Source organism: Puntigrus tetrazona, chromosome 23 (assembly GCF_018831695.1).
Source record: "Puntigrus tetrazona isolate hp1 chromosome 23, ASM1883169v1, whole genome shotgun sequence".
Taxonomy (NCBI): Eukaryota; Metazoa; Chordata; class Actinopteri; order Cypriniformes; family Cyprinidae; genus Puntigrus; species Puntigrus tetrazona.
In genome coordinates, this window is record NC_056721.1 from 6,380,327 (window position 1) to 6,393,856 (window position 13,530).

The 13,530-nt window shown below is 38.1% G+C and overlaps 1 protein-coding gene across 3 annotated transcripts in view; it reads right to left on the reverse strand.

Annotated features, from left to right (window-relative positions):
* tns2a (tensin 2a) overlaps nucleotides 1-13,530 on the reverse strand; it is a 44,220-nt gene that overhangs the window by 10,111 nt on the left and 20,579 nt on the right. For all 3 annotated transcript variants that reach the window (XM_043224351.1, XM_043224350.1, XM_043224349.1), the window contains exons 4-17: nucleotides 5,736-5,774; nucleotides 5,270-5,308; nucleotides 4,735-4,784; nucleotides 3,233-3,416; nucleotides 3,095-3,145; nucleotides 2,859-2,981; nucleotides 2,358-2,422; nucleotides 2,118-2,201; nucleotides 1,937-2,049; nucleotides 1,643-1,703; nucleotides 1,367-1,442; nucleotides 1,107-1,236; nucleotides 532-597; nucleotides 276-392 (exon numbers count right to left, since the gene is read on the reverse strand). In XM_043224351.1, coding sequence (XP_043080286.1) covers nucleotides 276-392; nucleotides 532-597; nucleotides 1,107-1,236; nucleotides 1,367-1,442; nucleotides 1,643-1,703; nucleotides 1,937-2,049; nucleotides 2,118-2,201; nucleotides 2,358-2,422; nucleotides 2,859-2,981; nucleotides 3,095-3,145; nucleotides 3,233-3,416; nucleotides 4,735-4,784; nucleotides 5,270-5,308; nucleotides 5,736-5,774 — 1,198 coding nt within the window. The remainder of the gene's footprint in view (nucleotides 1-275; nucleotides 393-531; nucleotides 598-1,106; nucleotides 1,237-1,366; nucleotides 1,443-1,642; nucleotides 1,704-1,936; nucleotides 2,050-2,117; nucleotides 2,202-2,357; nucleotides 2,423-2,858; nucleotides 2,982-3,094; nucleotides 3,146-3,232; nucleotides 3,417-4,734; nucleotides 4,785-5,269; nucleotides 5,309-5,735; nucleotides 5,775-13,530) is intronic.

A 13,530-nucleotide genomic window follows, 5' to 3' on the forward strand; every position in this document is an offset into this window, starting at 1 on the left:
GTTGTTTTTTAATCAATGTTTAGTGTATTAAAGAATGTAGTGGTCCATATTTTGCCCTTTGATATTTCCCTAAAACCCATTTAATATATTATAATATATAAGGTTTGTCATAATTTAATTCAATACGTTGAACTGGCAAGATGTTGTAAATATTGTAAAGAGTAGTGTCCAACTTTTATTTAAAAATAATAAGGAAAGTTTAAAATAATACTGTATGTTCCCTTTGAAGGCTTGAATAAATACCAGTATGTGTTTGTATGAATGAATAGCTGTACCCTCTAGGCTGTCCTGATTTCTCTGATTGAAGTTTTCATAAGAGTCCCAGCGCACCACCGGATCATTTGTGTTATAGTCCACGCTGACAGCTGGATCATTCCTCTGGCTAACCTTCCCTGAATCAAACACACACACATACACACACACACACACAATAAAAAATTATTTTCAAAAAATTAAATAATTTAATGGTCTCTTAAACTGCAAACAGTTAGTAAGAAATTCATCTGCAGTTTAATTAAGAATAGATCTTACCTTTAATTTTCTCAGGCCCAGATGAAAACACAAACTCCACTGTGGCATCAGAGGGAAATCTGTCATCTACAGGAAACAGTTGGAATAGAGATTGTTAATCTTCAGGAAAATAGAAGTCCCTGTGCCAACTAATAATATTTGTCATTAATAATAGGCTTTGTATGTAATATCCTCTCCATACTCCAAACTCACTTCATAAATATGTTTTTGATTCTAACGATGATTAACATCTAGGAATTTTCCCAGAGTTTTACAAGCAATTGAAGTTGCCTCCCATGCTTGTATGTAAGCCCATAGAGAATCTAATGTCACGTGAAAATCTGTATCTCATCTCAATTACGCAGCTGTGGTGCACAGGTGTTACCCAATGGGAATGAGGGTGATAATTTACAGCACAGCTAAAAGAACACAGACCACCGAAATAAAAAAGCATATCGTAAAAAAAACCAAGCTCAGCTGATATCCCAAGGCCATTTCAGCTCAAGGCGGTCAGAGTTGGACAGGCGGCTCTGGTTTTATAGTAAAAATATATGAGCTTGGCATATGATTCTTGGCTTGTTCCATTATGAATGTACCTGAACAAGCTTCATCCAGTTCCCCTTTTCCGAACCAGAGCTGAGCTCCGTGAATGGTGCACGTATGAAACTGCAGTCGAAACACAGAGTCCCTCTCGGGGGACTGAACCCGTCTGTGATAACATTTTACCTACAGGAAAGACAAAAAAAAGCGACCATAAAAGTGACAGACAGCGAGAGAAAGAGATTAAAGTGATGGAAATGCCTTCGGTTTTGACAGTTGTAATATATCAGGGTCAGATAAAAACAGCCTCACATACCATGATGTCTCCTTTCAGCAGCAGCGCAGGCTCAATAGTAACAATCAGCCGTCTGCTCCCAGAGCCCTGCAGATCACTGCAAAAAAACATACACAGTTTGCAAAAATACTCTTTAAACTAGATTTATCAATTATTTCATTCATGAAGAAGGGTTAAACACCCTACTTGATAACGCTACATAGGTGATACCTAATACTCAATGAGCATGCCTGTCCTAGCAAATACCTCTAATTATGCTTTATATGATGTAAATGTCTCTAATACATCCTCACTCACTATATGCCAGAAGTGTAGACAAGCTGCATGGACTGATAAATCTTCAGGAAAGGGAAGAAACCTGTCAAGACAGTGAGGAAAAAGTGAGATATGAAGGAGGAATTGGCAATATCCCCGTGTCTCTCTCTCCTCCACTGCAAAAGATTAAAAACAAGCTTAAAAAGTGTGTGAATGTGAAGGAGGTTTGTTTAATGAACACATGTTGTCAGACAGACGCATATTACCTCAGTGACCTCATCGAGGGCTTGTGCATGAATGAAGTCAGGGAATGATGTCGTGAAAATATTCACTCACCTCCATCTTCCTGGAAGTTGGGGATGGTAGGAATGAGGACCTGATGGAGGAAGAGTGGACTGCTGTTCATTTTGATGGCCCCTGAGAGCAGCCCTCCAAAGTAGTAGATATACCTGCGGAGACGCCAGTGTTAAAAAAGTATGTAAAGATCACAAAGATCAATAAATCAAAAGGGATGTACCTGTTCTGAGAGGGTTGGAGGGAGGACGACACTTTATCTTCACAAAACTTCCTCATTGCCAATGTGCTGAGGGCCTGATCTGCTCTGTGTGCACAAATGCAGTTGAAGACATTTTTAGCATTTAAATTCAGTTAGATTATTACTGTTAGTTATTTGAATTCAGAATAAACAAACAAATGAAAGTGTTTTGTCATGAACATAAATCTCCTGTCCCTTGCAATTTAGAATGACTGAACTTACCCTGCTGATATCTTGCTGTAATGCATGTAGGCAGCAATGATAACACCTGTCTTTCCTTTGTTGCCCTGGAAAAATGTAAACTAATCAGTACAACTGATACAGATGGTATATATTTTAACATGTCCCCCTTTTGCTTGACAAGAATGATCCAACTTGAGCTTCAGTGGAAGAACATCTGACCACATGATCATTTCTTTGTTTTAAAATATAAAATGACCTAAAACTAGATTTAAATCCCAGATTGTGGGTCCTGCCAAAGATCCAACACAACTAAATAAGCATTAGAGCTTTTTCATCTCTTACTCTATGCTTTTCCGCTGATGTTTTAAACACATCTCGCATAAAACTAAAAGCTTTTCAAATCAGGCATCCTCTCAGACCTGTCTTCATGTTATTATCTGTGGCGACGCTCCACAGGGTGGTCCTTAAGGGTCACGTCAGCACCCTTTAGTACCCTGTGACCCTGACACGAACCGTCCAAAGACTACAATGACCTCTGACCTTACAGTGCAGAACGACCACATGCTGGGGGTCGGAGTTCAGCCAGTTCTCCATGGCTTTGCACATGGCGCAGATCTTATCCAGAGGAGGAGCGTGCATATCTGGCCAGCCGAAGTCGTGAACCTGACAGAGAGAGAGACTTTTTAATCTTGGGTGGTGTAATCGGGTCTTTAAAAGTTCGGCAGCAAAGCAACTAGTAACATTAACGCACACAATCGTAAAAAGTCAGCCCCTACCTTTGGGTTCAAGCGGGTGATGTCATGCCTCCGCTCAGACAGATTGAATAACTGTGGGAGGAACAGTGAAAATGCCTCTATTACAATGACATAAGTAAACTTCCCTTAGATACAGTAAATACATGCTGAGTCACTTACCAGAAACTTGTCCTGGTGTTTGGACTTGAGCATGGCTGCCACCTCCCTGAGGTTGAGGCGGTACCGCTGTTCTTCCAGGAGAGGAGGGAAAAACACAGAGATGATCCTCTCCGTGATGTACGTGAGGTCGAAGTCATAGTGTCTCTCCATCACTCTGTCCATGACCCGGTCCACACTGAAGCTCCTGGGAGAGACGGGAAAAAAAGCTTCAATATTCTGCCAAATGACTTGAATTTAATGAGTCTTTAAGGTGGTTAAGTTGATTTTTGGAATTTAGCCGCCGGTTTGTTGCTGATCCAAGATGATCTTCTAACACCATTTGCATTGACCAAGATGGTCTACCAAGTCCACCAGCTTTTAGCCCGGATAATTATCCATCTGGAATTGCTTTAGATGGAAGATAAAAAAACAGCTACCAGAAAAAAACTGCTGAGAAAAAAGGGATGGGGGATTGTTTACTGTGCTCATTCCCTTTATTTAATCACTTTCCACTATCTAATGCTCACTGCAAGTTTATCTTTAAAAACATCATTAATAATCATAAAATATGATGCCTAAATTAATTTAAATTAGCATTTTAAAAAATATGTTTTTGTTTTTTAGTGTTTGTAAAATGTATTTAAATAATAATAATATATAAAAAATAATACATTTTATGTTTTTTTGTTTTTAGTGTTTCATTCCACCCCATATAAAATAATGCAGAATTTTAATGTAATATTAAGCAATTATCTAAATAGTTTTTATACTGAGCATTATAATGTTGTGATGCCTAAATTCTCTTAAGTTACATTTATATATAATATATAATGTATTACAAATATTTGTAAAGAAATTAAAGTTTTTTTAAATTTTATTTTTGTATTTGTATTAATTTTTATTTATTATTCAATATTATTATTATTTAAAAGTGTTAAATGTAATATTCTAAATGTAGTTATCTTTGCAGCACATTATGTTTGAATGCCTAAATTTACATAAATTAGCATTAAATATATATCATTTTTATATTTTCTTTTTTTTGTCCCACATAAAATAATACATATGTTTAACTTTTGAAATGTAACATTTATCATGTATAATCATTACATTGCCCAGAAATTCAATGTTGGTGCATGCCTAATAAAAAAATCTCCGAAAAAAAACAAAATAAAGTCATCATAAAAACCCTGTGAAATTCCAGTAAATGATATTTTATTGGATAGCTAGAGTTTGATTGGACACAGCTGAGCTGTCAGTGGTGTGCAGCTGAACTAACCCTGACACATATTAGCTCTCTGCTTCTCACCACACTGCGGCCAAAAGGGATTTTTAACTTTTCACATCCAATCCAAAGGGAATAAAACCCTGCTGAGATGAGGTAACTTATCTGAGATAAACAGAGATTAGCTGAGGAAATAAAGTCTCGAGCACGCTCAACCACTCCTACGGAGCTCGCCCCTCAACTTCATGCTTTGTGATCTGATGCTTTAAAAGCTTCGACTCTCTTCAGACAAACGTACCTCGGGAGAGTGTTCCTCTGTTTGGTGTAGGTCAGAGACTTGGTTGAGCCCTGGAAAAAAGACAAAAAGAGATTATTTTGACACAATAAACTTGCTGACAGTGCCAACTCTTAGTACAAAAGATTGCCTTGTCAGTTGATTTAAGAAAAGTTTGTTCTTAATTTCTGTTCTACTCTTATGGAGACGCATATGTGTGATATATAAACAGATAAATGCTGATTGAGGCTGAAAATGAAGAGTAGACTTTTGTTAGAAGTCTAATGGTTCTGATTAAACTGTGGGCCTAGATACAGAAAATCAAATAACGATCCAATGACTTTTGACGTCAAAGCTGAAGACTTCGATGAAATTCAATGTAAATAAAATAAAATAAAAAATAACCTAATGCAATGTCCTAATTAATAACTCGTGTCCTAATTAGTACTTCAAATATCAATAAATATTTTTGGTCAAAGCGGCTGACCAAAAATCCCTAATCTAAAGATCTGTGAGCCAGTTTGTGTGAGAGATAATGAAAGAGAGGAAAAGTTCTTACCAGATGCTGAATGTGTCTAGAGGAGGACGTTCCCCTTCTCTGCAGCAGAAGAGAACACAGATAAAGCATCGTAAACAGGGGCTTATTATATAATCATCACTTCCAGAAGCATCATGAATAAATTGCATTTTACAATACATTCATGTCAAATACAATTATATTAAATTGTAACAATATTTCACAATATTACTATTTTTCTTGCAAAAACATACAACGTACAATCCCATACTTTTGAACAGCCGTGTAATAAAAGTTTTGATTAAAGCTATATGCCAATACCGTAATTGTAATTTTTGACATTGACAATGTCAATGGAAAAGCAAGGGAATTAAAGTAAATGAGCAAAAAAACTATGGGAGGCAAAGAGATACTGCTGGTATAAATGTAAGCAAGAGCAAAACTCATAAATGCTGAGATGCAGTTGAGTGAAAAGGCAAAGGAAAGAAACGGATAAACCAAGTCTTACCAGTTCTGAGGGCTGCGCTGGGATGCAGGCTGTGTTGATCTGAAACGGAGAAAACAAGCATGACTCAAAACCTGCATCAGCTCCACCGTCCGACACAGACACGTTCCCTCAAAAGCCCGTCGGCGTTCCCCGCTACGTCCCGGGACGAGGGGAAGGGAGTGGTGACGAGGGATCTGCTGGGATGGGGAGAAGGAAATGCTTCCCCAAAGCAACAGATAAGCTAACTATCTGCTGATAACACCGAGACTGGTAGAAGAAGTGAGATGCAAGGGATTGTGGGTGATGGGCAGTAACCGAACACATTAGTACGCACATTCCTCTCGTACAAAACAAAACACAACGACATAAATTGTGGCACAGTGCTGTACGTATATGACAGGCAACCCTCACCCACCCAAACAGACATGTTTACATGTCTACATGTTTTTGTTGTACAGGCTAAAGCTTAAGGGCTCTCATCATTAGCGTGCTTATGGGCAGGAAAAAGTATGTGTGTGTGTGTGTGATGACATTCACGCTTACGTAACATGAAGCGTGACCCTCCCCACACATCCCCTGCCCAGTCCTGCCCTGTTTGTTTGGCCACAGGAAAAGGGCTGAGGCAGGGAGAAGCGCACCGACGCTACACTAGACCTTGACCTGTGTGTGTGTGTGTGTGTGTGTGTGAGAGAGAGAGAGAGAGTCTAGGGAGTGAGATAGAGAGTTATTAAAAGACTGTATGTTTTTGTTCAACAAGACAATGAAACATAACTTACGAGGCTCTGGAGGACGGAGGGACTTGGGTGTTTGGTATTTGTGTCTCCAAATATATGCCAACACTGGGAGTTTTGTGGCTTCTGGCATGTCTGTTAGCATTGAGGCTAACGTAGCTAGGCGCTGGCTGGCCCGACATTCAAATTCGACCAAAAATGGTCCAAAAGCACTGATGTCTCAGGGGTGTGTCCTCAAGTTTGTCCAATCAAATTCTCACTTGATTAGATGTTCACACACACAGTTCAGTGAGTCTATGAGTGAGATCAGAATAACACACTACTCATATTTACGGCGTGTGAGTTTATGAATGCAACACCTGGATGGACTACGTTTGCTAAAATGTGCTATACACAATATACAGTATACAGATTGTATTATAATTACACGGTAATCACGGTATTATTTACTATTTAGTAAATGCTGGACTGTAAAAAGTTATTAAAGTATTAAATATTAAAGTATTGCTGTACTGTTGCTGATGCTCATCAAATTTGCACAAAAATATATAAAATAATAATTATATATATATATATATATATATATATATATATATATAATTTTTTTCAATATATATTTAATATATATATTTTGCAATTGAACATGTAAAATAAGCATCCAGTGCACGCTGTGCAGTAAACAGTACACTAACCCAAAAGGCTGTTTTGTGTGTTGCTAGGTGGGATCCCATTATAATATCAAGTTTCCTTTTTTTCTTGGCTAAAAAGCTGCCGTCACATTTGAAGAAAGCGAATAATTATGTCTCAAAACGCAGTGTGGAAGGTAATATTTCACTCCACTGGAAAAGAACATCTTCCCCATGGTATACAAAGACAAGAAATCTCTGTATTTCTTTCCACACACAGAGGGCTGCACAACCTGCCTGTAACACTGTAAGGGAAGATAAGCGCTAACTATTTTTACCAGGTGTAAAAGATATCACTGCATCTGTGTTAAAGACATCAGCCGCTGAGAGCCAGTTACTGAGCCTCGCACACTCTCAATGGCCTTCACTACAAACAGATGTTTCTTCTTCAATGCCCCTCTCGCTCTTACTTTTTTAATTCCCTGGGAACATTTTCCAACTTCCTTTGCTAAATGTCCCCCCCCTTTAATTTCTTTTTTCCTCTGCATGTCAATCATTCCATAAACATTTCCTCATTCATCCTGTTCATGTTTTCACGCGCCACTCGTTCATCCTTTCTCTTCCTCTATAACTAAAGTTTGGTCTTCACTCGTTCCGCACAAAAATGCAGTTTGAGGTCATTTTATTTTTAAAGATTATGTGTAACAAGGCTTTATTCTTCAGATCCTTCAGAAATCAATCTTGTATTATGATCTGCTGCTCAAGAAACAATTATTATTATTATCAATTCAGAAAACAGTTGCCGCTTAATGTGTGGAAACTGACATTTTTTATGTTTTTTTTTTATTCACAAATGTCTTGTCACTTGTCATAAATGTCTTTAAAAAATAACACCTAGAGCTTTATTAAGAAGACGTTTCTTTACTTGTGTAATGATGCTTTTAAATGCTCTAGCATGAACATAAACATGGCAGATTGTGTGCGGCTCGCTCGGGGCCGGGTCTCGGCTAATACAGCAGTGTCCGTCAACAGTTGTGGGCGGGGCTTGTGGAATGAGACGTCATGTTTTATAGACTCTGACACACTGCTTATGATTTATGTGGATTGAAAAAAGTAGCGAGCGGATTTTAACCATTATACGGTGGTTGTGTAACACTTCCGATGCACATTTATGCTCAAACAACATGTAAAAGTGAATTTTGTGTATTAAGCGCCCTTTGTTTTCTTAAAGGCATAGCTCACCCAAAAATTAAACTTGGTGATTTTAAGGAAATGTGTCAAAAGGTGTTTCTGTTTATTATCATGACACTGCTGTAAGTGGTGGGTTGGATGTTCTTCACGGTTCCTTACAGACCCCATCAATAGAGGCCAGATATGTGTGATTATGAGATATTTTACGACTGTCCAACTCTCTATCCGCTGAGGAAAATAATATCACATCTCTCCCAAACAATATGCGAGGTATCACTCGTGTGCACAGCACGAAAAGTGCTGGATGAGTAACGCGCCAAAGTTTAATACACAGGATTATGGGTTTGTTCAGATCCCGAAAGTATGAGCAACAACCACTAATAAGTGTAGCGACTATGCTATTTTGGTGGAAACTATGGTAACCCTGGTCCATTTTTGTTGCCGCACAAGCCTGAGCGTTTCTGAAACCAAAATACTTCTCGCTAATCTTTTTCCTCGCCTTCCCGCCAACACTCCTTTGTTTCTTCCTGTGTGCAACCTTCTTTCTCTCCCTCCATCACTCGCTCTGACTTTCTTTCCCCTTATCCAATCCACGCTTTCCGCTTTTCGTTTTCCCTTCATTTAATTCCACCTCCCTCAGACCGGCCGGCCGGCCCGCAGCCAGAACAAACTCTGACTTCCATCTGTAGGGCAATATCTTACGCGCGACTCCTGCAAGCAGCCCTTTCATCCTGCTTTTTTTCGTCCGTTATTCTTTCTTCCCCGAGCCCTGTCCTTGTTCCCCTCCCTCCGTGTGTGTCTCCCCTGTTCTGTGCCCCTGTGTTCTGCTGCGAGCCCGGAGGAACATGTTCCCACGTGTAATGGGACGTTAAGGGTGAGGAGCGGTCCACAAGCGAGTACACGTGCCAGATGTAATACCACTGCAGTAGTAAGAAGGCCATTTATGCGACGGGGATGTGTTTTGACTTTAGAAGCTCATTACTGACGTCACGTTTGGAGTAAAAGACACCGTTTACACTCAGCCTTACACAACCCTTAGTATGTAGGGACGCATCAAAGGAATCGGTACGTGACTAATAATCCTAATAATCCACTGATATTGATGATTCTTTAATGTATTAGTATTGGTTGGTGTTTAATTGTGCTCCTTTCCACTATTTATGCAATTAAATGTAAAAATGGCATCATCCAGCACTCACTTAAAGTTAATCCTACTATATCCTAACATATTAGGAGTTTATTTGCAAAAACAGATAGCTACTGTTACAATATTGTTAGTTAGCTGTATTGTTGCATGTTTGTTATTAATTATATGCAAATAGATATTACTCCTTTAGTAGAATCAGACCTACATTATAGTATTATGTTTAAGATGTCGCTTTGACTTATCTTTAAACTTTAAACCCGTTTGTCATATGCTGTATTTTAATAATTTAATGCCTAAATGCACTATGCATTTCAAATGCTTTATTTCATCTTTTAGCATTTTTAGACCGAATATTATATTTTGAAATTTTTGTGTAGTTTTTTTTATAGATTTTTTATTTTTATTTTGCTATGACACATTAAACTGACACATAAAATGACAGTAAAACTTGTTTAAAGTAATATTTTTTTACAAAAAAAAAAAGTAGCACTCTTTCCAAAAATATTAAGCAACAAAACCGTTTTTATTAATATTAACAAGAAATGTTCCTTAAACAGCAAATCAGTATGTAGAATGATTTCTAAAGGATCGTGTGACGCTGAAGACTGGAGTGATAGTGCTGAAATTTCAGCTCTGCATCACAGGAATAAATTACATTTGAAAATATATTCACATTACATAAATAAGTTATTGAAAATATGCAGTAATGTTAAATGCAGCCTTGGTAGGCATAAAAAAGCATCTTTTAAAGACATTTTAGTAGCCATTGGACCAGAAACTCCACACTTTTGAACAGGAGTGTATACGTGGTAGTTTTAACAGTATTTTATCATTTGTCAGCCTCAGCATCTAGGTAGTTCCTAGACTGATTTCTCCCGACATGGACTTTGATACTGTCACCTCAGTAGCAGCTGCTTCATCCGCTCTGCTCTTGCTTCCTGTTCGTAGAGGTGTGAGGCTTTTTTAAGAGTTCCTCGGAGGCACAGAGGAAATGTTCCTTACTGCTCCGTGTGTGTGTGTGTGTACACGTGTGTGCTGGGGTCTGGAGATGTGCGAAGAGATAAAAACAAGGCTAGAGAGAGGAAGTGCGGATCAGAGGAGGATATGTAACAAGCAGTCATACTGTAACCAGCGCAGGAACACAAGAAGGGTGGAGAGAAGAGGAAATGAAGGAAGGAGGGGGGGAGAGATGGAGGGATGTCAGAGCGTGGGAGGAGAGCGAGGCTGGACGCTGGGCTCGGGGTGTAAACAGTCTAATTAGTCCGAGCAGAATACAGGGGTCTCGGGAGAAGCACCTTCTTCACTACAGATCAACAGACACAGCCTTAAAGGAACAGTTCACACAAACATGAAAATGTTGTCCTCACCGAATCATGTCGTTGCAAACTTGTATTTGTATGTTGAACACAAAAGAAGGGATTTTGAAGAGACCGATCAGTTGTTGGTATCCAGTGAACAGTTTACCGGCATTCCTCAAAATATCTTCTTTTATATTCAGCATAAGAGAGAAACTCATACAAGTTTGGAACGACACAAGGGTGACACAAGGTAAATTATTACAAAATGTTCATTTTTGGCTGAACTATTCCTTTAATGAATCCTTCAGTAGTGAGTGTACATCTTAAGAAACATGTCAACATCCAGGACATAGTTCAAGAAGAACTTTTTTTTTTTTTGCATTTTACATTTAGCATTTTGTTCTTTTTTTTATGAAATATAAATGCAAACAATTGCTGTAATGTGAAAATATTAATGATATACTAGTTAATCAATCTTGACTGTGATAAAATAAAACAGTACTTATCATTGTTATATTGTTTTATAAATCACAATTTTATTGTTAATTAACAACAATAATAATTATATAAATAATAAATAATAATAAACATTATTATTAAATAATTTATTACAATTTATTTACAATAATAATGAAATTAATTGCATGATAATAATAATGATTAAATTATATTATAATAATAAAACAATAAAAACATTATTAATAATAATGTATAACAATAACAGGTGATATAATATAATATAATACAATATAAAATATAATATAATATAATATATCCCAAAAGGAGCATCAGACTCAAACTAAATGTAGCCAATATGGATGTATACTGATAGGGGGCAGGAATACAGGAATAACCGCTCTTTTGTAGATTATAATACAGAAGCATCTAAATAAATAAAAAAATAAAATAACAAATACGCAATGCATGTTTGTACAAAAAAAAGGTAATACAAAAGTATGTTGGAATAATTCATTATTAGACATTATCAGCAGACAGATGTCAAACCATTCTTCATTCCTCAATTCGCTGTGTGTTAACATGACCTTAAGCCTTGAGCAGCTGTGAGCATGTTAACACACACACACACACACACACACACAGCCCAGAGCAGATCCCGCGGGAGAGGCTGGGAATACACAGAGGTCTGCTTTCACACACAACGCAATTACATATTATTATTGAGAATGATTAAATTCCAAAATAATTCCAAACTCCGGCAGACAACATGTGTACACACAGACCAGAGCTGTAATCATCCTCCAACTTACTATCTTTCTCCTTCAGTCTCTATTATATCACCCCTTCTTACTGTCTTATTGCCAAACTAAGCAAGAGTCGCAAATCTTTAGACTGAAGCAACCAATCAAAAAGATAAGACACGGATAAACAGAAGTAAATAGATTCCGTCCAAATGGAAACAAATCTAAACACAATCAGCAGATATCAGCGATGGAAAAAACCCCACCTCTGCCAGCACGGCTTCTGTAATTAGACAACGACATGCCACAGTTGTTCTGATCTCATGTGTTTATACAATCCTTTATGGAGGCTATAAATACAAAGACGTGGACATACTGGAGAATACGCCAATGTTATAGACATCTTTCATCACTTGATAGTTATTCACACGGATAGTTTCCATATGTGCCAATTACACTGATGACAAAATGCAATGGGAAACTCATGGCAGCTTGACTTTTTTTCCTTTTTTTTTTTAGGGGGGGGAAATACAAATTTCATTTGTATTGTGTTTTACTGTTTTGGTGTCATAGCATAGCATCATGTTATGTTAAAGAGCTTAACATTTCCGCCAAACACTTGAAGCATTCGGCCAATCACAACGCGCCGGATAGCTGGCCAATCAGAGCACACCTTCCTTTTTTGAGCTTTCTGCAAATCGACCCGTTTCAAGAAGGCGGGGCTTAAAAGGAGAAACAAGAATGTGCAGTATGTACAAATACACTAAATAATGTTTAGCAACATCATACGACCCCTTTAAATGAATACTGAAACTGAAAATGGGTTATTTACTGTGCACAATGTGAGCTTGATGTTTGTGTTATGAATCATCGGTGTATTATCATCTGTGGGTATCTGTTCAAACAGCATCTGCCAACACCTCAGGTCAACCTTTGCTCTTCCGCTCGCTACCGGAGTCATATTTCAGTTCTTTAATAAGGTAAACTGATCTTCAAAATTACTGTCCTAACTTAAACAGAAGTCTCACAAGTGGACGACAGAAAAATGTTATGTTTTGCATAAATGGCACGACACAGCTTCAAGCGGTTGATTCCTTCATGGTTTTATACTCTTAGTTCAGTTTTTTTGGCATGTACTTCTCCTTGTTACCCCACATTAGGAGCCGGATGTAATCCAGACCTCTGAGTCGAAACCTCTAAATGATGCAAAACGAAACTAGCTCTGATTTGGACAAAGCTGAGACACACACGGTTGGGTTCATACGCACACGCACACACACTGGCCTGAGGGAAGCTTGGGAAACACATGGCATTGATGAGCTCATGAAGAGGGGCGATGAAATGAAAGATTTACTGGAAAAGCCCACCCATTCACTTCCCTCATTTGTACCAGTTCATATCCCACTTCAGCCACCAGTGCCATGGGAAACAGGATCCCTTTTGCCCAGAAAAGTGGCGGAAATGATTCTTCCTCCATCTGACGGTCTACTCTGCCATCTATTCCTCTCGTTGTTTTCCCCTTTCTGACCCCTTAAATCGTTTTCCCCCCATCGTCTCTTTTTCTCCATGGACTGAATTTTCCACTCTGGCACATAGATAAGATTCTACCACTCGCAGGATGCAT